We start from the raw sequence: 25,745 nt of genomic DNA, 5'->3' as shown, positions 1-25,745 counted from the left end.
GAAGGCTACTCCATTTCTTCTGAGGGATTCTTGCCCACAGTAGTATACCTGATGGCCATCTGAATTAAATTCACCCATTCCTGTCCATTTTAGTTCACTGATTCCTAAGATGTCAATGTTCAGTCTTGTCATCTCTTGTTTGACCACATCCAGCTTGCCCTGATTCATGGATCTTACATTCCAGGTTCCTATGGAGTATAGATCTTTACAGCATTGGACTTTCCTTTCACCACCAGATACATCAGCAACTGAGTGTCCTTTCAGCTTTGACCCAGTCACTTGATTCTTTCTGGCGCTAGTCCTCTGCTCTTCCCCAGTAGCATATTGGACACCTTCCGACTCAAGGGGCTCAACTTCCAGTGTCATATCTCTTAACCTTTTGGTACTGTCCATGGAGTTTTCATGGCAAAGATACTGGAGTGGGTTTCCATTTCCTTCTCCAGTGGATCATGTTTTGTCAGAGCTCTCTGCTATGACCTGTCCATCTTGGGTGGTCCTGCACGGCATAGCTCATGGCTTCATTGAGCTGCGCAAGCCCCTTCGCCATGACAAGGAATGTTGTGGTACAGTTGTGCTAATACTTTCTTATATTGCCATGCTGAAGGGGAGTGCAGCTGTATCTAAAGGCATGCTGGGTATATGTTATGTCAACCTCAGGAATTGCCTGGCTGTATAACCTGGAGGTGCTCTGCATTTTATGAACCAAAACTTTCTAAGCCTCTTGAAATCATATGCATAGTCCTTCATAGCTTATTAATGCATTTTTCTGGATTCCCAGGGCAATACGAGTTGGTTAATATGTATCTATAAATCAGTAGAAAAGTTTTGGTCCTGCAATTGCACTGTTCAGCTAAGGTCATACCCTTAAATCTCGCAGCTTCCAGAATTCAGAGTCTTTAGCATAGGGTTTAGTTCTCTTCATAGCCTTTTATTAGGGATTTGGGTCAGAAGAGAGAAAATGAATTAAGTATCTTTAATGGAGATCTAATTTCATTGTCAAACTGTCCTTTAAAATTTTGATTATTACTGGGGAATGGAGTAGAATTGCTTTCAGTCAGATAACTATAGCAAACTTCTATAGTTTTCTTTAAAGTATCTTACAGAGAAGGGAGAGAGTGTGTATTAGTAAATATTTATAACCATGCTCAAGCAAGTATACAAATTTTGAGTACGTTTCTAAGGTTTATATTTTGTTAGAATTTTGTGTGTATAAAGATTCACCATAGTTCACTGTTTCAAAAGGATTTTCTTTCACTGAGTGTGTGATTGTATTTTCTGAACAATCATAACTAAATCAGGAGAATCAGGAAGCCTAAAGCAGTCTCTGGTTTGTAGATTTTTCATGTTGAAGTAACTTGCACATATGCAAACTATCCAGGTCAAATACTGACACTTACCAAGTCTACTTGATACTTTTGACTGGAGAGCTGTGGACTACATTTCCTAGAGAATATTCTCCTTGAATGTTTTCCAGTATCAAATGCATTTGCCTGTTTCTACTTCTCACTTTAGCAGAATGCCAGTTCCAATGGGTAATTCCTAAAATGAGAGGTGATAGGACTTCTCTTGAATGAGAATTATAACATTTCATTTGCAACAATGGTCTCCTTATTTCAGATGTATGGAGACAAACTGAACTTACGTTATGGTGAAACTCAGCACATGCTCAGATAGCCTCCCATTATTTTGCCTGCATTATATCTAGTCCCACATATTCTGATGTAACTAACCTTAACCCTAACTGATGCTGAAGTCTGGCTCAAATTAAGCCCTGTCTGTTCCCTATTTAACATTTGGTGATCACATTATGAAAGTTTAGAAAGAATGGGTTTTCCATTGAAACCTACATTTATGCTGCACTTTCGCATATAAATTCATGCCTGATACAGTTGTGTAAGTAGTCATGTTATGAGCACCCAAACATTATGTCGGAAGACTTTTGCAAGGGTTGATGTCCATTATCCAGCAACACTTCTTTGTCTTTTAAAATGTTCCCTCACTCAATCCAGAACCTCAGTTTTATGCTGTCACTTGAACAGCATTCTTGCTGTTAGCAGGTCTGTGCTTATGCACACATATCCATAGTGGCCAAAATGTCTTTGGGATGGCACACAAGGGTGTCATTTGCAGCCTTACTTCCTGCTTATAACCTCTCCTAATTCATTATTATGTAATACAGAACAGCTGTGCATGATGTTACTATTCTAAAGCTGATGCAACTGCATATTGCCCTGGTGCCACATTTTCAGCTTCCTTGTGACACTAGCCCAGCATTAATTGTACACTGCTTTAACTGAATTTTTAATGGTCCAGCAGCTCATAGGATTGTGCCACATGAGCAGTGTATGAAAAAAAAAACCTTTCAGTAATACATGAATATGGACATCATCTTTAAGATCATGAGATTTGAAAAGCAATTAATGTGGCATTTTTATTTTATATACCAGTCTGTTAACACGAAGTGTTCTTTTCAAATGTTTATCTTAAATGCAAAGGCTAAAATGTACTTTAAAAATGATTTTGTGGCTTAAAGATGGGGGGTTGCCTGGGGGGTTGCATGCAATTTACTGGCTTGGTCTCTTCTGTGTATATTACTTGAGTGACTTTTTAAATGCACTATTGTATATCCAAATATATAGATATATATTGGTTTTTAAAATGACAGTTGTTTATTTCCCATTTCCAAAGTTTCTAAGGAAAATCAACAGTAACACTTGATTAAAATGATCAAATAAGAATAATGCTGTTCTGCTTTTAAGTCAGTCTGGGAACATTTATTTGAATACCAGGAACTTTATTGTTAGGATATATTACTTGAGGAAGTATACAGGAGAGAGGAAGCACATGTGCAAATAAGTACGTAGGCTCGGTGTTCCTGGTATTACACTATTCTCAGTTAGGAAGCAACCAGGGAGATTTTCGAACTGACTATCAGTAAACTCCTTTTTATTTTATGGAAGTTGGAACTTACTTGACCTGGTGTAGAGTTTTGCCTTATACCTTATGATGGCAGCATCTAATCTGAAATATCGTAGTATGGGGCCAAAGCTACATCTTAATTCACATCAACTTTCAATGATGGTTATTCTTAACAATCTCTGGATTTCTTCTAAAACACTTCACAGTTTCAGACAAATCTTTTTTGCCTACTTAACTTACAGCACACAACTGTTTGATTGATGCTGTCATCTCATGTATGAGTATCTCATCCGCCTTGGTCAAACATGATTGTTTAAACCACTATCCCTGTTATTTTATTATTTTAGCTTTGTGCCTGTATCCTTCAACATGGTATAGTGCCATGGGAATAGTTCGTATGAAATATGTTAAATAATAAAGCATTTTTGGAAATATTTCATAACCCAGGTAATAGGATTGATTGTTCTTGGTTAGACATAACAGCATAAACCTGTAGACTTTACCTAGGAAAATAATTTAGTCATGGGATTAGTTTTTGTGGACTGTGGACATGGGATTTTTTTTTTCAAAACTGTGTTTCCCTTTCCCCTGTAATTCTATTCCCATCGTAAACTGAACACCAACTCTTCACTTCTTATAGTGTCTGCTCACATTTCATTTGAAATTTAGCTACTTCCACTTTTCCTCCTTAGTTCACCACAAGAATGCATAGCATAGAAAAATACTGTGTTATTTAACATTCTCTTTAACCTATCTATGTCACTAAGTCACTTGTATTTTCTGCATCTGAAAGGATTTGTTGCCTTCCTTGGTCAATGCTGGATGAACACTTTGAGAAGGGAAGCCCGTTGGCCTACCCAAATCACTAGGCAGAGTGGGCAGTTGACAAGGCCCTGGCAAATCAGCCACTAGCACCACAATATCCCCTTATCTTTAGAGTAGCAAACTGTGCAGCCATGTGACAAATCTGTGGGAAGGCCAAGAAGGGTTGGGGCCCAGCAGCTGCTGATGTTTACTATATTCACTATTGCTATTCATGAAGGTTGAGCCCCAGAAGCAGACATGCTGTCCATTTAAGATTAGTTTTTCTAAATTTTGCAAAGCACTAATAGATCTTGCAAACAACTACATCTGACAAAACACTAATCTGTTACTTTGTTACTTGAACATCCATCTGATAATTTTTGTCTGAAAACTGTCACTTGGAATGCTGTGCAATATTATTTCTTCACAGATATTTCCTTGAAAAGGATTTCTACCAAACTTCTCTGTATATAAGCTTCTAGAAGCAACAACTCGTTTGCAAGTGTATTGAAGAATAAGCTTTGTAAGAAATAAGATGCAAGTTAATTAATGTTAGAAGTTACCAAGAAAACTTCATAATGTGTCTCCAAATATTATATTGAGTCTTAAATGAAGCAAATTAATCATTAATTTAAAATGCACATTTGTTGTTGCTGTCTGATGTGAACGTAAGTATAGAAATATCTCACCTGATTTGTTCTACTTTCAGCATGGCTAAAAATAGAAAATTTTCCAAGCCTGGATTGGAAAGTACTGGGTTAGAATTACAGGACATGCAGAAAAAACTAAATCTACATTATTTGGAATTATAAATGTCAGTATGCTCCTTATGGGGTTGTGATGCATAGGGCACAACTTTTCAAATAAACAAAATGCTACTTATATTCTTAACTTGGCAATGTATTTAGGTACATGAGGGGGTACATGAGGGGCCGCTACATGGAGGTGGGTAGAGACCTGCAAAGGAGGGTAGGACACATTCCAATGGAGCAGAGCTCAGGGAATCAAAGTTCAACTTGGATGCCAGGAAGTACTTCCTGAAAGTTAGGACCCCACGTATGGAATGGACTTTTACGGGAGGTGGTTGAAGCCCCATCGGTGAGGGTGTTCAAGGACATGCAGGCTGGACATGCACATGGTAGGCATGTCATGAGTGGAGTGGAGCTGGCTGGAGCCAGGGGTCTGACTGGTAGGCTCGGGAGGTCCCTTCTGACTTACTCTGTTTCTATGTTTCTGTTTCTATTTCAGTATCTGAGCATTATTTTTTATTTGTGCCTGCTTTACTGGGGTGATATACTTCTTTCCAAGTTAGTCGTCCAATTCCTGCAGTCTTTCCAAACTTAGCACTGTGTCATGCATGTTGGGAATAATGGGAATTATAATTTAGCATATCTGCGGGATACCATGCTGAAGAAGGATGACTTACCTTCTGTAAATTTTTTAAGCTGCACATTTGATAAATTCAGGAACTGTTGTGGGCCCTAACTGAAAATTACTTCAATGGGAGATGCAACAACAGACAAGTAATTTATAAAAATTATGCAGTAAAAGGTGGGGGTCTGAATCCTAATGTATTAGACAATTCCTTTCAGTCTACAGTTTTCAGCACCATCAGAAAACTATTTCACAGCAACCCCAGATGCCAGTAACAAAATGTGTTCTCCCCAACTTTAGTTTGAAAATGAGGGCCACTGTTCTTTGGTGGGTGCCAAGAAAGGATGGGGATTAAATTTTGCCCTAATAATTACAGATGTGTTGTTCATGTCAAAGTACATCTGAAGCCACATTCTGCAATACTTGAAATTTATTTGGGCATCATGGGATTTTGGAATGTTCTGATTCCCTTTGTTTGTGGCTTTTATCTCTTTCACTAAATTTCATTAGAGCATACTAAAGATTTCACTTTACCAAACAAATTTTTACTTGATTAATAATTATGCAATCTGGTTAATACAGTTCTACAGCATAAAATAAAATAGGCATGATGCGATTTAATATGCTATTCAGGATGCAGTATGAAGCTGCTGAAGTCATTTTGGTGTGCATATGGCATAAAGTAAAAATTGTGAGCATGTTAAATAAATAATAAATAACACAAATAGACCTCATAGATGGTAATGACACTGTTTTGTTATCTTTATGTTATTTTCTTTGCATGCTTGTTAAAAAGTGGAGTCAGAGTGTCTGAGAGAGAACCCTAACAAGTTCCTTCTAATCAGCCTCGGAATGCTTCTGTCAGGCACAAGAAAAATGCTCAGCTTGAACAAAGCTGCATTTTCCCCCGAAGAAACACATTTGTTTAAAGATTGGCCTGTCAATTTGTGAATCAACATTTCGGCTTTTTGCTCAGACATCATGCTTTTACCTCCCCCCCCCACCCCCAAGAAGGGGAAATAATACAAAGCTGCTATTTGTTGTTTGAAGGAAGTAAACTTCATCAGGTCGACTTAGATGTGTGCTTCAAATGTCACTCAGTACAGCTTTCTTGTAATGAAACGCTGCATACAGATTTCTTCCTTTGGGCTCAAGGGGATTAGGCCCAGTAAAAGAAAAATTCAGTCTTCCTTGCTGTGGTGCATCAGAGTGAGAAGTTTAAAATCCACAATTTATTCAAATATTGATATTTCTACTTGTCAGAAGAGAGGGGCCTTGAAATTTCCACTGAGCACTGTTGTCAGAAGAATTGCAAGAAATGTGTCAGATAATTCATAAATGGAGTTCACTACTGTGAAATCAGTTGGGAACAGCAAAAAATATATTCTTGTCGATGTAGAATAGGGGCAGTATAACAGAAAATAGCACTCACTTTTCCATCATGTCAAGCAAATGCTCAATTTGGGCAAGGTATTTTTTAAACAGCTTGCTGCTTCTAGAGGAGCCCACAATGCATGAAAAATGTTTTGAGTTCTGCTTTGTAGACAAGAGATCTGTTTGTTGTTTTTTCCCCTCTGAGACCTTCCATTTCCCATCCTGCAGTAGCCAATCAGAAAACAGCTGTTTACAAGGCTTTGCAAGCAGTCTTGGTTCTGCATGTGGTTTGCATTAAGGCCTTAAAAAGCTGTGAACACTAAGGTAATGATGTAAGGCACTAATGTAAATTCCAAACTGTTGATAGAAGTGAAGGAAGCTTCAAAAATATTTTAACCCCACCATGTGTTGAAATCATCTAGATCTTCAGTTTGATAGACGAGAAGGGTAATGTGTAAATAATAATCCATGCACAGACAACTTTAGAATACTTAAAATTCCCAAAGAATTCTTTAAAAGAGTTTAAGAAAGAAAACAAGCAAAAAAGCTTTTTAAAGTAATAAGTATAACATTTCATGTGTTATCTAAATTAAGCATTTTATAATAGAACTCATTGCATATCTCTTAGAAGTAAGCCCTGAAGTGTTCAAAGAAGTGTGTACAGGCATGCAGCCACAGTTCTCACTGGTACAGTAAACCAAAATCAGAAGTGACCTAAGGATATGAGAAAGGATTGGTTCTACTGGCAAGCATGTATGCAGATCATAAACATCTCAGAAGCTAGTGTAGTAAAACACACACACACCACATTTCTTGTTGCCATGCACATAGTTCCCAGGTCTGCTGACAAGAGGCATTCTGGTGCAGTTTGCAGCTCATCTGGGAACTTGTGATACAAAACATGGAGAATATTATAAGTTTATACATCTGTGCAGTTAAAGAGATGCCTGGGGGCTTTTGAAGGGATGGTAAATGCAGATTCTCTTAAGTCTTGACATTATTTTTCTCTACTTTTTCATTTCTGTTATTCAAAAAGTAGCTTTAAAAATCAAGATATACAATGTATGCCTATTTTCAATAACCCATGTGAAATGGCTTGGTGCTCTTTAAATGTTCCAAAGGACTCTGTTGGTTTTAGAATCTTTGTTAGCAGTTAGTGGCCTTAGAATCTGTTAGTGGCCTTACAATGATGACTTCATGTGAAATACTTTCAAATGAAAATACAGACATTAATTTAGGGGGATATTAAAAGAGGCGATTAACCTGATGGGCCAAATTCATCTTTATCTAAAGCCAAACCTGTGCTTCAGTGAGCCAACTTTTCCTTCTCTCTCTTTCATAGTTCTGTATTGTTTTACAATTGCTGCCTAAAAATGCTATGGGAGTGCTCCATGAAAGAGCCTCTTTAACAGACTCTACACATAGATTTTACCTTCTTTTATTATTTTATGATTTGTTTATATTTAAAATACAGCCGTTTTCTAATCCCCATTTTCTTAGCTTTTTCTGTTCTGTTGGTTGTTCCAGAGTGGGCAGTACAAGACACTGACATCTTTGGCTTGTTAGAGCATAGATGCCTGCAGAAGCTGACGTTTTCCACGCCTGCTTGCAGCCTATTTCTCCTTTACATCCATTGCTTACTGTCTGCTCAATGTCTAGGCGAATCTGTCATCTGTGCCAGAGCACAGCCTGCTGCACCACTGACAGTAAGAAGGTAAACGCTTGCTGCCTGAATCCCCCATTAACTTTGTGAGGCGTATTGATTTCTTGTAAAAATAATGATATTGACAGGCTTTCTAGGAGTAATTGTTTCCAGAGCACAAAGGTCAGTACTGAGAGTGAAGGGTTTTGGAACAGGGGTACTCTACAGACATTTGTGTAAAGTGCTAGAGGATGGATAGAAACCAACAGCAATAGTTTGAGACTTTTAGATATATTAAGTACTCTGACAAAGTGCCTAGTAGGGGGCTGGTAATATTATTGTACTCATAAGTCCTCCCTAGCAAACAGTTTAGTTGGACAACACCATGCGGATACCTGCTGTCAAAAGGTATTGTAATGCCAGAAAGATGCTTTTGTCTGTCCAATCCTTTTATTTCTAGTTCATGATTTTCCATGTTGTTTTTTTTTCTAATTACATGATCTAACTGTGTAACTGAGACCATGATGGGAGGAAGAGAATGCTGTTTGAAGAAAGAAATAATATGGTTGGAAAATTAGATGTTTGTGGGGAGGCTCATACTTAACTTGTGCTTTTTCAGTTACTTAGAAAACTGCCAATGACAGTTTACACAAGTTTTTTCAATAGTTCCAGGTACAGGGAGATAGTAGTGATTGCTGGCACAGGAGACTTAAATTATACCTGCCTACTACTTTGTCCTGTAGATGCATATCCAGAGGGCAGTTAAACAAGGATGCATTCATCAGTACTTCCTCAATGTACCTGGTAATAAATAAATAAATAAATATTGCCCATGTATTTTGACATAAGGGAGATACAATAATTTGGGATTATGGCCATAATCAAACATTGATAACATTCTACTTAAGTTTATGGAAATCAGTGGGCTTAAATGAACCTAGGTTTGTGTTGGGTTTGACTGATTCTTTATGGAGCAAATATTGATAATAAGCATGAGTAAAATTCAGTTTCTGAGCCACACAAAGCTCTCACAGCCCTTTCCAACTCTACTATTCTATGATTCTATGAAAACAAAGCATGAGAATGGAGGAAGGCAGCAGAAGCCATACATTCCATAAGACTTAGGTTAGAATTCTAACTTCACTTAAGTTGCTGAGAAAACTATTCCATTATTATTTCCTAAATGCAAAACTGTTAAGGGGCATGGAGAGAAGTAGCCATAACAAAAATAATCTTAATGTGTGAGACACTACTGCTAAAACATGGACTGTTCTGCATACCAAGTTATTTTAGTTACACATAATTAGAAGTTTATAACATTCTTCTATACAATAGCCATCAATAACTATCAATACTTGATTTTCAAAGTATAGTAGGAGTAAATTTGCAACATCCCACTCTTTAAGAAATACAGACTAGTTAGCAAGAGAAAGAAAAGGCAAACAAAAATGTCAAACATTTCAGAAGCATCTTTCTCTACCCCAAATAAATGTATCAAATTACTTGAATACACATGTGCACAGCAGGAAATTCTAGTTTCTTTTTGAACTGAATTGTACCAGACTTGGTGGCAGCAGGAAAGGGTTACCTTGTGGAACTCTTGCAATTTGGACTTAGGTCCAGAAATATAACCATTCATTATAAAATAGAAACTTATAGGTGGGCTTTTCCAGTGAAAGAAGAACTTTCCCATAGGGCACAGTTGCAGTACACAAAAGAAATCTCCCATCGGATTCCCTGTTTTCTCTGAACTTAGCTGTAATTCATGTAGCATCTGGGGAAATGAATTTTCCTAACATATAATATATTGTTCCTTCATGTAACAAAGTATTTGGGGGTGGCTTGTCTTGACTCAGCAATTAAGTTCCATTAGTTTTACAAAAGTCCTCTCCTGTTTTCCTAGGATAAAAACTACTAGGATTTGTAAATATATGGTTTAACACTACTGGCTGTTGTTTTAGACTCCTATGGATGTAACTATGGGAAATGTCATGACAAGCATCCTCAGTACTGTAATGCCCATTATGCTTACTTGAAAGAAAGATCTAAACATTAGTGAACATGTTCAGAGTTAGTTGTAACTTAGTGTAAGCCCACTATTTAGCCCATGTCTCAGCCCACTATGGCTTCAGAATTTGTGAGCATTACTTTCATATGTCAAATTCAGTCACTGATAAATACTGAGTCATCAAGGACAGAATCCTATGCATGTTTAGAAAAGAAAAAGACCACAACATCCAGTTGTAGCCATCCTGGCTAAGGAATGCTGGGAGTTGTAGGACTTTTTTCCTGTCTAAACATGCATAATATTGCATCCTAAAGCATACTAAACTTCTAGGCGAATCTTTTTAGTGCCTTTCCTCATTCACAGAATTTAACAAGGGGGTCTAGTTGGTAATATCTTCTATCAGAAAGTCTTCTGTGTTTTCTTGACTTCTGTGTTTTTCTATTCAAAATGGTTAATAAGGAAAATGGTCTTTTGACTAGTTGTAGGAACATTTGGAAGTGCCTTAATTAATTTGTTAAAATTATTACTATTTGTATTTGTATGCACATTCCATGCACTTAAAGATTTGCACACAATATATAAATCTCCTATAAAAAGAGACAAAATCAATGGAAAAGTATGTATATTACATGTAGCTTCAGTTCTGTTCACATGTTCAAGCTGTTTTTTTCACTGCTAGAAATAAATTTGACCTTTACACTCTTTGGAAAGATCTTTTTCTTTATTAAGACACAATGTGTGTTGAAAAGCCAATGAAGAAACTATATTCAAATAGATAGCAATATCTTTCAGTAGTCACTGCAACCCTCTCTGGGTAAATTTGATCATTGTGGCTAATGAACTGCAAAAGGGGCTTATCAGTTATCCAGGTCAAGAGAAAATCTGTTACAGCGACTGGTTTTCCTTGAGTTTTCTTTGAGGAGTTCGTTTGTGTCACTCAGGGAAGACATTTGGTCAGGAGGGAGGTTCTCTCTTCTCACTTAAACCAAGTCCCTTTCTAGGGCTATTTAGAACAAGATGTGTGTTTGCCCTAATCCAATAAACACTGCTGAGGGAGGCCAGTGTAGCTCTATGGGGAAATGGTGTCTAGGCTTGTAGCAACATCTAATGGGCATTTAGGTGCAAACTAGCTGTGAAGTGTTAAATATTTACATGTAGAATGCCAATAGTAATTGTCCACTTTATCTGAGCTAGCCTAGGGAAATGTCTTATTTGTTTCCATGTTACTTCAATAAAAAGAAGACTGGAAAATCCCCTCACTATTTCTTGGGGGCTTAGAATTAATAAAGCCAGGCAGTATAAAATATGTGCTTTGGTTTTCTGAATGATCACTTCTGCACCAGGCCATATAATATGGCTTTAACTCCATGTGGCCTGTCTATTAAGCAAGACAGGATGAGCCTCTCAAATAATAAAAAATATTTATGCTTTTCTTAGTGAAACTAACAAGGTAACATATCAGAGAAGGAATGGCAGGAGAAGAATAAGGTAACTATGCCTTATGAATTCATGGCACAGTGGGATCCCTTTCTGCTCCCATAAACACCATAGGATTCTGTGTACTATGTTGCTATTATTCCACAAATTGTAGTTTTGCTTTTTGTTTGGGAAATCTGAAGTGTCATAATGCCTCTATCTCATATATATTTGATAGTTAATATTAGTCTCAACCAGGAGAGTGCACTTTACATGTGGCAACATACGATTACCTGAGAGTGTTATTGCAAAAGAAAAAATCAATACCAATTTATAATTCACGATTGCAGTCTATCAGTTTTTATGGCTCTCTATCCAGTCTCATTAATTTTTTATTATGATTGACTGAAACTGAAAGATTTTTAACATGTTTCACTGTTATTTATTCAACCTTAATAATTAAATAAACCTTAATTGGCTGTATTTTGAAACATCTTGAAGCTATGGCCAGAATGGGTTTTGGTGACCATACATTATTAATGCTAGAAATACCACACATTTTCTTCTGAGCCAAGCTCTAGGAAATGATCTGCTATGTACCATAACAAGGGAAATAGATTTTGTAGTCACCTAATCAAATTCCATCTAGAAAGAGGCTATATATTTTAATTCATAATATAAATTATCAATAACACATTGAGAAAATGCAATACAGTATTCCTAGAGCAATAGGAAAAGCAGAATACATGATCAAGAGTTGTATCAGATTCTAAAAGCTTGATTAATGAGGCTAGCTGACCTATCAGATGGAAATTGTAAATGAATATGATCTCACAAAGGATTTTCCTGATTGGTGGTTAACTTGTGCCTTTAAAAGGTGATTGGCAGATGGAAAATTGCACTTTCAAATTTCATCCGTATTCATTTCAGTTGTTCTTCTACATGTCAACTTCTTGCGTTTCCCAGACAAGCCAAGGCTGTATACATTAGCTGTTACCGTAGTGAAAAAAAAGGAAGACAATTCCATATTTGAGCATTCTGAAGGAAAATCAATCATGTCATAAGTGAGAAGTATGGATAAGTTTGAACGGTGGCAAATTTCATCATTTCATTTCTGACCACGTTGGTAGATTTCTGAGTATACAGTTCTGCTGAGAGGCCTTCCCAGCAAGAGTGATAAAATAAGTGGTATGATAGAGTTGGGCTAGAAGGGAATTTTTTTTCCCTGGTATTTGTCAAGTAAGTTTCTTGTGGTTTGGACAGAAACAACATCAGAACCTAACATATACAGTAGACCTTCTCACAGAATTGAAAAAAGGCTTGTATTGACTATGACAAGGATATATCAGCCTCCTCAATCATATTTCTGAATCTCTGTGTTTGTTCGTTTATTCATCTGCTTGTTTGTTTGTTTATTCTTGGTGATGATGATTGGACAGTTTAGAAATTATATAGACACAGAGAACTAAATATTTCACAAACTAGATATTCTGTGTAGTTCTTATACAATTATCTCCAGCGGATTTTAATTATAGTAAATTGGTTTGAGGGTAGGGTTTTTTATGGGGGGCTAGTACTGTACTTAAAAGAAAAAGTTATAGAAAAGAAATGTAGAACAGTTTTATAGTATTATATTTATCGTACTGAGAAGGGACATCATATATTGGATATGCAATGAAAACTGTGGGAGACAAACATGTTGCAATTTCACAATCTTGTTCTTAATATTATTGAAAGAGAGCTGTTCTTGGCAGTAATAAATTTAACACAAAAATCAAATACAAAACAAATTTATTCTTCCAGACCTGATACACCAGTCATTTCTTCCTTGTCTTGCATTAAGCTTTAAAATCAACTGTCACTACCTATCGATTGTGTCTGAATTGTTATCTGTATTTCTCAAAAGTACTCTTGACAGTTAATACAGTGTAAATTATAATCTGGGGAAATGCTGCTTGTATTTGGCAGCAAATTGTTTAGATTCTGACTAAAGCTGCTTTTATTTTCCATCCTTTTCCTGTGGCCATCTATTCTAGTACAAATAATTCAGTCCAAATTATTTTAAATATAACTCAGCCCAGTATGTAAATCATATTGTGAAAAATCACTCTTGAATTTTGCTCAGGGTGATATAAAATTAATAAAAAAGCACTGCTTAATACAGTGAGAAGTCACAGGTCTGATTATGTTTTCCATTAGATCTACATTTAGAGTAGGTTCCTGAAAAATGCAGGTTTTCAACCAGTGGTAAATGGTGGAAACGTGAAGGGAAAGAGAAAGACGTGTAAAGAAAAAGAGTTATATTGAAAAATAGTGAGGTTTAGAAGAGAAAAGAAATTGGAAACAAAATGTCAGAATATGTGTATTCTGTAGAATAGGTGAAAGAACTAACATTTCTATAAAACAATGATTATGGGAATTTTAAAACCAGTGTAAAAGAAAATCTGTTGTCATGAATAATCACACATAATAACAATTCCAAACACAATGATACCTACTTTCAAGTTAAACATTATTTTATTTTATTTTATTTTATTCATTGTTCTATGCCGTCCCATTACTAAAAACATGTTTTGGACTAAGATTTTAAAAAATAGCTACAGTTGAAAAACTACAAATAGCTTTTGGACACAAATAATACCGTGGTTCTGCTTCTCCCCCATACCCCCAACATTTCATAGAGAATGATTAGTGTATACCTTAACTACTCTTGATGCTTTTTTGGAACCAAAATATGCACCACAACTAATGTATGATATTTTGCAGCAAGTGCAATTTTTAAAGAATCATGTATTATGCTTCTTAGTATACTTTATAAACTTCTAACATTAATATAAATGAATTCAGTTTTATAGAAATGACCATCTTCACAATATTTTAAGATCAAGACTTTCTTTAAAATAACCAAAACCAAAACACTATTATACAAATCTAAAACCAACCCATGAATTGCTTTGCTTAACTAATAATAGGTCTACTCATCCCTTCATACCTAGACTCATGTACCCTGTATTTACTAACCACTTCAACTTCCATAGTTCTTTTTGTTGCACAGATCACATACATGTACATGACAATTTAGGGGTGGTGGATACTACACCAATACTACACCACTGAACAGCAATCTGGAACTGCTTTTCAGTGGCATCATTATGGCTATTCCCATTGTTAGGCAGCAGTCAACTAAATCTTAGTTTGCAGATTTGGAGATACTGGCAGTCCCCAAGTCACAATCATCTGAGTTACAAACAACCTGGACTTCCATATATCCTATTAATTTTTTTTAAAATACAGCAAAAAAAATCTTTATCACCATAGAGAGGGAGTGGAAGGGGAGAGAAGGAAGGCCTCTAAAACATAGAGAGAAAGGAAGCAAAAGGGTAGAGAGGGAAGCCTGCAAAAAATGCCTTCCTACCCTGCCCATTCAGAGAGGGAAATCCATCTGGCATTGCCTTAATGTAAAGAGGAGGCACTGGTGAGTTTGGGCTGGAGGAGACTAGATATGTTTTTGGTTTTTCCATTTTCATGGGAATCCTGCATCCTTAACCCCTGCAAATGTGGACAGCCAGCTATAAATGATCTGACTTTGATTTAAAGATTCAAATTTGACTACTTAAAGATTAATATCCGTTTTCTTAGGAATGGAACTCATTTGTAACCCAGGCACTGTCTGTACCTTTAAATGCAGTCACATAACATTTCACAACACAATCCTGTGCACTAACTGCAATGAAACTTATGCTCAGGTAAGAGTGCATAGGATGGCAGCCTTAATTTATCATTGTATAGGCTCCAATGCTTTGGGCTGTCTCTGAACACAGTATTTCTCTGCAATTTATCCAAAGTGACTGGAAGTGAACATTTTACTGTGTTCCAGTATGCATGGTAGGGAATAGCATGCCTGGGAGGTAGAACAGCAAACCCTATGGGTGTTGGCATGTTGTATGGATTTATCCCTTAGACACTACTCAGAGGAATAGGAAACAATACAGAAATACTTGACAGGATATTCTGGATCATAGACAAAAAGGCCAGATGTGAAGTGTATCAAAGATTCTTCTAAGTAACTTATAGGAACACATAAGAGAAAGAAATAGAAAAGCAATTTATCACCTGGAATATTCATTGCTAAAGTCATTTAATGCTGAAATCAATTATTCTCAGATATATGTCAGCTTTATAGCTTTAAATACATTTCATGATAATTTACAGTTCCTGTATTTTTGTAGTTAATCTTGATATATATATATATATATATATATATAGTTGACCAACAGGGTTATGTATGTTTACTTACAAGCCCTACTGTGTTCAGTGGATTCTTACTCCCATGAAAAAGTGCAAAGGATTACAGCCTAAACTTTTATTAATTATAATATAAGCTTTTCAACCTGTCTATTACGCCATACTTAAGTAAGGCGTGCTCATTTAATCAGAGCTTACTACCAAGAAAGTGAAGTTGGGTCCTCAGTCTAAATTGCTTCACTGTTGTTCTGCTTTGGCACTGGTGCTAATTTTTTTGAGCCCATATGCAATAAAGAATTGACTCGTATAAGCAGAGCTATAATTACAGCTGTTAGGTAGGCCTTCTTTATCTAAGCCTGTCTGAGACCCCCATTCTTGCATGATTTCTTGCTGTGCTTAAGCCATGTGTGTCTTGTTTTGTTTTAATACATTACTGACCCAGGGACTCAGGTTACTGTCATACATTTTACTCTTATAAAGCATTGTACCAAAAGTGGAAAAAGAAAAAAGAGCGAATACATTGTAACAAGGTAGCAATCATTGCTCACTGTACTAAGTATAAATGTCACTGTGTAAAACTTGACAGGAGGAAAAAGGGGGAAAAGGTAGTTGCTGAAAATAGGATACACTTACTAAAGCTTTTGTCATAAGGTTATCTGTTGTAGGAGCTCTTAGAGCAGCACATTTTGTGTCTACCACATCTTGTTTGCCATTATAACCCCAATATAAGTTGTCTCTTTAATATATTCTTCAATATATAGTGATTCAGCAGTTAGAAATGAATTCCATACTCTCCCTCCATCATTCACCCAAACCAATAAAAACTTTCTGCTAACTAAATGTGAAAATACCAGACAAAACAAATTGTCACAATGCTTCAGAAGCCAAAAGTGCACCATTTCATTTGTATGAGATTAAAAAATCAGATGAATTTGACAGGCAGAATGTGCAGATGGTAGCTATATCCATTTTACTGTGAGACAGCATCATTACCTTGATATTTCCTTTATAGTGTTTGGGCATGACAACATATGTTCCATAAACCTATCTTTTAATCTTTGAAAAACTTGCACAGTTAACAGGTTGCTGTCTTAATAGGGTTCTCGTACTTCATTTTCTAATACTCCACTGGAAAGAAGGAGGGAAAGAATTCTTGGCTAATACATAGAATATTTTGGATTTATTAGGGTAAAGAATTTTAGAAATAGGAGGTGAAAAGGCAATGTAGGAATTTTCATTCTCTAAAAAACTGTGTGTTAAATGTGAATTGTGATTTTCCATCTGGCCCTACTGGTTAGGAAGCTGCAGTTGGGCATGATCTCCCCTGTCACTCAGTAGTCCCCAACTGTGAGAAACAAACCTCATGACGAAGCCCACCCCAACTCATTAAACCAAAGCAAACTGTATGAAATGTGCTGCTGTGTGATTTTAATATTTTGTGCATGTGACAGGATCATTTTAGTGATTTGCAGGATTTATCTCCTCTTAAAAGTACTGCCTAAGGCTACTCTAATTGGTAGGAAAGCAAATTCCCCCTTTTCCTCCTGTCACTCTTTGTTTTATTTACTGAGAACTGCTGAAACCTATTTACACAATAATGAGGATAAATCACCGTGATGCTTTCAACACAAAGAGATGTGTGTGCATCTGTGTATGTCTCTGTGTTTAAATCAGTACAATTAAAGCTAAATCCCAAATATTTCTGAAGTGGTGGCTCTAGTTTGTGTTAGAGAAATAAAATTAAGACAAACTATAACAATGGTATATTATAGCTCCTTCAGGCAGGCAGTTAAAGTCAAAATTCTTCAGGCATCTTTTATGATGGACAATTTCATTTAAAACTGCAATTAAGTAATTGTGTGTAAGTTCCCCTCAGTGGTCCAGATGGTCTTCCCTTCCCCCTCCAGAGAGTCACACATGGAGGGGTCTCCTCTCTTTTACATAGAAAGGAAGCTCCAATGCCTTTCTAGCAGTACTCATTTTCCCTCCTTGGATCCTCTGTTACTCCTTGTAGCTGTATTGAAAATTTTTGCTGACAGAAAATGTAGGGATCAGACGATAGCCCAGAATAGGTACAATATAAACATGTGGCAGTGTCTGCTATTCTCCATATCTTGGGGTATCTGCCACATACTATCTGTGTTGGCTGAACTGTCTTTCCAATTCCAAAAGGAAATATCACAATTTTCACTCAAACATATATTCTGTATTTTCAAAATTAGAAAACAGTATTTTCTAGTATGGCTACAAGAAAATATAGAATATGTGGTAATAATAGCAGCCCAACACCAGAGGCTTTCCTTTTCCATAGTTCTGATGAACACTCTGTGTTTCCAAGTGCTTACTTATACAGTGTGAGCCACAGTCTGATGGCAAGAATCCTGTGGTGGGCTAGCCAAAACACAGCCAAAGGTTTGCATCCAAGGACAGCAATGAATATCATGATTGTTATGGGAAAAGTTACATTGGTTTTTTTCTTTGACTTAACTGCTAAAGCACAGAGAAAAAAATACAAAGTATTTGTGTACATACAAACTACAAAATAAAAAGTATTGCCTACAAAGTATGCAAACAGAGATACATTTAGCATAATCAAGTATGTATAATAGATACATACTGTACTTCCATACTTCACACAGTTAAGGCAGAAAACATCAGTGTCACATTGACATTTCTTGAGGCAATTGTAACTTTTATTTTAGGTATATACAAGCATTTCATTGAACAGGCAGGATGGTTTAGATATAAATATATGATGTAATGGTGTCCTGAGTTTAGGACCTTATTAACATAAATAGCTTTATATTTTGTCATAGGTTCAGGAACCCTGAATATTTGTTCAACATCTACCACATCCTGGATATGAATGTAATGCCAAAATTTGTTGCCAATAGGTGCAGTATGCCAGATAACCTAGCTAATTTTAATGGAGTTTATGTGCTGTTCTGAAGGAATTCTATGTATACACAAGCCCAGTATCCCCCCACTACCCCATTTTGTACTGATGTCATACACTGGCACTTATGCTTCCACACTACCCTAGTTAACATTTGCAATAAACTATTTGATTTCACTTATCTTTGTACAATCATTCTAGTAGAAATGAATCTACTACTGTTCCTTTCTCTACTTTGCTTTCATACTAAGAAGAAAATAGGAGTGATCATTAAACCAGGTAAGTTGAAGAATGTAATATTTGCGGGGGAGGGGGGGTTCCTGTCTGGATTCTGAACTGTAAAAGTATCTGCACTATTACCACCATTTCACTTGTAGTGCTTAGAAATTATACTGATAACAACTGTGAACTGTGGATTGTGAGCCGCCCCGAGGCTTCGGCGAATGGGGCGGCATAGAAGTCCTCTAAATAAATAAAAAAATAAATAAAATAAATAAACTACAAAAAAGCAAAAAATAAAACAGAAACCATGGTGTAGAATGATCCTGTTTAGGATACCAAACAAACAGCAGTTGCAGCTTTAGGTTTTTGAAGGCCCTTGGGCAAAATATGGTCAATGGACTTGCTCTCTTTCCCTACCTTCCAAATACACAGTTACTAGTGGCAATTGCTTCTCTCACCATTTCTACTAGTAGCTTGACAGGCAGAGAGCCAGCAGGCAAGCGGTGGCATCTACTGCTCTTCCTTCTCTTTGCACTGTTGTCTAGGCCAGATTAAGAGGCAGATGAACAAGCGGATTGCAGTAGTGAAGAGGAAGAACAACTCTGGGACCATATTGAGGTATGGGTTGTTGGCAGGTGTTCAACCATGCCTATCCTTGACAAAAAGCCATGGCCTTTTCTCTCTCCATCTATAAAGATTCTGTCACCATTCTGTGTGCAGTGCTCATTGGGCAATGTTTTTGTTCCCTAAACTCTTTTGTAGTTTTTTTTAAATGCTAAAGGTATTTTGAATTTCTGAATGCTTTGTGGTTCCGAATTTTGGAGGTCTCCATCTGAAGTGCTGGCTTAATTTCATAAAATTCATAAGCTGGAATCTTCACAGAGTCATGAAAAGACCTCCAAACATTTTCCTTCCAAGTCCTGTCTTTTAAACAGCCTCTGCTCTGTTCCTTCTACCATATTTCAAAGCTTCTATTTCCCATTGTATAATTACTTCTCCCTATTCCTCATTACCAGAGGTTCTTTCAGTCAGCTTGTTCTGCCTATTTTCCCATCTCTCTAGTCCTGCTACCTTTCATATATCTACTTTCACTCCTGACCTAACCCCACTAACCCTTGATACCCTCCCTTTCCCCACCAAACTACCAAATCATTTTTGCAAACTGACAAAATGACAATTTCAGGTTGTCATCACTTCCTCTTCATTGATTCTACATTCTTCTATGAATTTTTTCAGTGTCTAGGAGTGGTGGTAGGGAAGCACCAATTTAGTTTGATAAAAATAGTTTGCAATAATGAAGTAGGATCTACTTTCACTCCTGACCTAACCCCACTAACCCTTGATACCCTCCCTTTCCCCACCAAACTACCAAATCATTTTTGCAAACTGACAAAATGACAATTTCAGGTTGTCATCACTTCCTCTTCATTGATTCTACATTCTTCTATGAATTTTTTCAGTGTCTAGGAGTGGTGGTAGGGAAGCACCAATTTAGTTTGATAAAAATAGTTTGCAATAATGAAGTAGGAACTTCAGGAGACTCTTGTCAGTGCACTACTGCTGAGGTGTGGGCCCGTGGCATGTGCCCATCTATGGTACCAGCTCTGCCAATGAAGTAGTACCAGAGGGCATGCTAAAAATAAATCTGAGCAGTTCAGATTTCTAAATCATTCACTGCTCAGTCCAAGCAATTCACATCTGATGGCAGCCTGAATATTGCTAAAACATCCATACTGTGCCTGGTACATGCTGCCAACATGTCTAGTACATGGTGCTTCATATCCATGCATATCCTGAACCATTTAGTATTATATTTTAATAGTACTTTTGGACTTGGACTGATTGTGGCCACACATTCTCCCTGCCTCCTTCATCCTCCTTTGTTCACAGTAGTGTTCATGTTCACCACTGTTTGGATACTACACTTTCTATCTTTTCTGCTGATTTTTGAAAGCCAGTTGAGTGAAACAACCCTTTGCTAGTCAGTTTCAATCATGAATTCAGAAATCCAGTTTGAAAGCAGATTTACTCCTTTAGAAAGGTGGTTCAGTGAAGAAGCAGATACATGGTGAACATCCCTGAGGGCAATTTGCACCTAGTATCTTCAATAGCAAATGTTACCCCAGTGATCCTTTTTGCAGCCTTTGCCAAGGTTTATCAGAAAGTTTTGTGACACAGCTGTTTGGTTTGGTTTGAGAAATATACTTTCAAGGCTGCCAATATTGTGATCATCATTCTTCTTCATTTTGTACAAGGTGTATGTGAATTGTGACAGTGGTGGTTTCAGGTTTTGGTAGTTCTTGGGCAAGATACAACCAATGTTAGCTGCCTCAGGTAGCAGAAGAAATGAGGCTGCAACAAGCTGCTGGAGAAGATAGCTTGTATCTATCTTTACTATCCTTGAGTGAGTCTGATGTCCTGAGAAAAAGGGGAGAATGTTATTTCATCATTACTGCAGGGAAAAAAGATCCAGTTGCTAGTTCCTCTGGCTTTTGTACATAGGATGGGAGAGCATTCTGTTTTGTTCTTTGCATCTCAGGAAACAAAATACCATGGATCAGCCCTGATCAATGAAGCCCTTTCCCTGAAGGTGTCCACCACCATCATCTCCACTAACCATTGACTTGCCTTTTTGCTCTGTGCTCGGTCCATGCCACCTCCTGGATGGAAAGGAAGGGGCATGTGAACACTGCTGCTTTCATTTTTTGCAATATTCATTCTCAGAAGGCAGGTGGGAAAAAAGGAAGAAGAGAAGCAGGCTCCAGGGATTGGCAATGGGCTATATACTGAGATGGGAACTTTGGTGGGGGTTTAAGGATATTAATCACCTAAGGCTGGGCCTCTTTATTGAGAATATGTGGTCTTCAATACTATCGATACTAATTTTTAAATTAACACAGGAAGGAAGTTAAGAAAGCAAAACTTAAGAGCAGAATTAAAAGATAATATCCTCTAGAACCCCAGCCCCATGCTACTGAAATGACTGCAAAGATGTTCAGAGAACTATTCCCAAGGCCTGCTATTGCCTTGGGAAACACCTTCGTTAGAAACTCCTCTGATCTAGAGATTGACGATCTAAAAGAAGGGTAAAAATGAAGAATATTTCATTTCCGGTTTTCTGGACAGGAATGGGAGTAAATGATTTCAACATTGTTACCTACCAAGACTTTGGGTATGTGGGTGGGCTACAAATTAAAACAGTGATAGTAACCATAGTTTGGTCCTCTACTAGGAACAGTTACCCTTAGAATCATGTCATTTTTAATAATAGGTTCTTCCTGCAAATTCCATAACATCTCTTGTGTCATGCTGTGCACAAGCTCTCAAGTTGTATATTCAGAGTACTTGACTGAAATCCTGCTAAATCCTTTTGTTCAGAAGCCTTGTTGGATTAGACTTAAATATATAAATAAATATGTAAATAGCATTGCTGAAGCCCAACGTCTGGAGATAGTGAGCTAATTCTGTTTTAGGAAACAAAAGGCAGGATTCTTTTTTGTAAGGGCATAGTAAGGAGCTTGGAATACAGCTAAAATAAAGTATGTGGAAGTCTAGGAAAAGCAGCTGCACTTATTGGTCCAGCTGACCCTACCAATAAGAGTACAGATTCAGCTTTTTAATATAATGCTGCATATATACCATGATGGGTATACTATCCAGGCCTTTGTGTTCAGGGGAAATACATTCAGAGCAGGTATCCTCAAGCACTGGTTCTGACTTGTATGTGAAGAGAAGTAGTGCCATGTCTTTCTCACCAATGTTTGAGTGAAACAAGAAGGACTAACTTGCGCATGTTGGAGGAAGATAGCAGTGGAGTAGGTAAGTGGACTAACAATACAGCTGTCTGTCCAACCACTGACAATAGGTAATGCTGGGTGTTAGAGGCTCTGCAGATGGCACATTCCCCCCACCTCTTAGTTTGGTAAGGTTAAGTCTTTTCCTCAGTCACTCATGTGTGAGTAGAGAGTGGCAGTGCTCTCTGCAACTGCATGTGTAAGCTACAAGGAACCCAAATCAACAGTTGGTTGAAACCAGCACTTCTCTATTGGTCACAGGGCTAGGATGGCCCTTTCCCTCTATAGCTCCACAGCTATATACATTGTGAATCAAGTGAATCCAAGGAACTGCTTGGCTGTGACCTACTCTTCACATTCCTTTTGAAATGTAAATAAAACAGGACTATTATTTTTTGTGCCACTGTATTATAGACAGCAGTTCTGAAGTATTCAGGCTGCCCTGTTGCTTGTACTATATAGCTGGTTGGGCACTAATACATCGCTTGTTATTTCTCTGCAGGGCACATGGAAATGTAAACCCACAGTGACTTTGTCCCATAGCTGTCAAAAGCAACCTTTCACCTTCCTGATAGTGTGACACCCGGCTAAAGTCCATCTCCTTAGGGACCAAGCAGGCAGCCTCCTGAGTTTTTGGAGACTTACAATCTGAGCTATAGAGTCTGTTGACATTGCCTGGGGAACAGCTGCAGTGTTAAGTGGCCTGTGACTTGCCCTCTTTGATTTTATTTATTTATTTATTTATTTATTGGCTCACAGAGCAGGATTCATTTATTACTTTCTTATTTGGGCAGTATATGTGGAAAAGAGGGTATATTTATATAGTTAGTAAGGACTTCATGCTGAGTTTTGTAGCAAAAAAATCCTTCTGTCAAAGAAACTTCTTGCCATTTAGCTATTGAGTCATTCTGCTGTGTTACTCTCAGCTGCAAATGGCATCACTACCATGCCAAAGCCAAGAATTATGCAACTGGATTGCAGGTTTGAGGATCACATGAAATGGTTGCTCACTCTTATTACTTTAAAGTATTGGAAAAGGTGTGGTCTCATGCCTAATTTTCAATACCAAGATTTGGCATTTGCACCAACCTTTAATTCATACAAAGAAACTACAGGACTAGCTTCTAAATTCCTCATCATTTTTATATTAGATGTGGACAAAATATCATTAAGCACCACATACTTTATATGTGCTATATTTTGACAGCAGGTGATGACTGCTCACATACAAAATAATAATTCAAATAAATAGAATTTAGCACACTTACTTCTAAAAAAACTTAATCTGACACTGTTTAGAAGGAGGATGAGAGAAGTATATTTTTATATCCCAAGGGGCTTTCTTTATGATGACTCTTTGAAGGTAAATATTGGTATTTATTTAGCCTGAGCAGAAAATAAAATAGAACATATAGAAATATCAACACTGAAACACTGGAGTCAGCAAAGTATCATCTATTTTGCCGTCTTAACTTAAAATACCTTGAACATAGCTAAATCTAAGTTAATTTGAAGTTTCTCTTGAGAAATTTATATCAAATTAAAGTGTTTCTGTGCAGTTGTGACATGATCAGGGAACACTGGATTTATTTTAAATTATGGACTATTTTTACAGTCTCATAAGATTTCCCTTTGTAGATCCTGTTCTATGGTCTTTGAAAGAAAATGAAGTAATGATAGCTTAGACTAAAACATCAGTAAAACAAGGAAGAAACAGAGCACACATTCTGAAGGAGGAAGAGGAGGAGGAGGAGGGATAACAATAGTGAACAATATGTATCCAAAAAAGCATTTTCGGCTAGAAGTTCCCTATGTGAACAAGCCCTGCTATACTATTGTGAAAAGCTTTGAAAATTGAGTTTGTCAATAGACTTGAAAACAACTAAGAGTTTCAATAGTCCAGGAGATAAGGGAAACTTTTCAGTCTACAGAAATTTCTGTATGTTTTTATGCATCAGTTATATACCTGTAATAGGCATTTTTACAGGCACAAGGAATAGTTTCTAGAAAATGTTGGCATTTGGCAAACAATCACAAATATATTATATGAACAACAGATTAGCTTCCAATCAGAAAGGATGAGCTGAATATGCCAAATACTTATCTTACTTTTTGCAAGTAATTCTGAAGTTCTTAAAGGTTCAAAAACAGATGACTCTTTTTCCCCTCTGAATCAGTTCATCTGACTCTACTGTCTTTATCTACATTTTGCAAAGCTGCAGACTCATTTTGCAGAAACAAAGTAAGATTATTTTATGTTCTGTATATGTGCAACCCATGCAGAAAGCAATAAGAAACCACAGCTGAACATCTATTTTCATGCTTTCAACATATTTAAGAAATGTTTGCAGTAGTGATACTGTGCAGACTGATTGAGTGTAACTTAATGGAGGGCAAATGCATTTTGACATCGTACTTCACAGGCAAACACATATAGTGCTGTGTGGAGTAGGCCAAATCAATGGTCTAAGAATGCTATAGAAGCTATGAGGGTGCCAAGTTGACTTTGTGTTTTCAGGACCTTTGAGCAAGATGACTTCAGTGGTCTTCCTCCTTCAGTTAATCCATCTTCTCAAAGTTGTTTTCACAAGCTGCCATTGATTCTTCCCTTTACCATCATTCCTACACCTTGGTTTCCTGACAGGTAGAGAGCCAGTGAATGGTAGTATCTAATGTTTCTCCCTCTTACCACTGCCATTGTCTAGATATAGCCAACAAGTGAGTTGCAATGGTGAAAAGGAGAATGAAGGCTAGAAGCCCTTGTCCCTGGACTCTTTACTACCCTTGACACACCTCTGGATGTAGCAGTTATAAGTGCTAGTGGAAGACAACTGGAAATGCAGTATGTCGCTCAGAATTTCCAAGGAAGAATGAGATAGAAGCAATGCAAATACATATGTTTAACTCCTATATTTTCTATAGAAGTGTTCATTACCCTTTGCCATGCATATACATTTATTTTTTTAAACAATTTGTACCTTAGCTTTCTACCAAGAAAAATAGCACTCAAGGTAGCATATCTGTGCACAAGCTTTTGTAGAGCCTGTGGAC

The 25,745-nt window shown here is 37.1% G+C and overlaps 1 protein-coding gene across 9 annotated transcripts in view; it reads left to right on the top strand.

The window, feature by feature from the left end:
- The window catches only part of EBF3 (EBF transcription factor 3), a 216,228-nt gene that overhangs the window by 67,386 nt on the left and 123,097 nt on the right, over positions 1 to 25,745 (top strand). Inside the window, exon 1 of one of the 9 annotated variants that reach the window (XM_044445626.1) lies at positions 448 to 8,185. The exons of the other annotated variants lie outside the window; for them this stretch is intronic. Within the exon in view, the coding sequence (XP_044301561.1) occupies positions 7,920 to 8,185 (266 nt within the window). The 5' untranslated portion in view covers positions 448 to 7,919. Of the gene's footprint in view, positions 1 to 447; positions 8,186 to 25,745 lie in introns of those variants that run through there. 9 annotated transcript variants of the gene reach the window in all.

The sequence above is a fragment of the Varanus komodoensis genome, unplaced genomic scaffold (assembly GCF_004798865.1).
Source record: "Varanus komodoensis strain SLA01 unplaced genomic scaffold, ASM479886v1 scaffold49, whole genome shotgun sequence".
Classification (NCBI taxonomy): Eukaryota; Metazoa; Chordata; class Lepidosauria; order Squamata; family Varanidae; genus Varanus; species Varanus komodoensis.
Note: the sequence above shows the minus strand (reverse complement) of the source record. Positions and strands in the feature narration are given on the sequence as shown.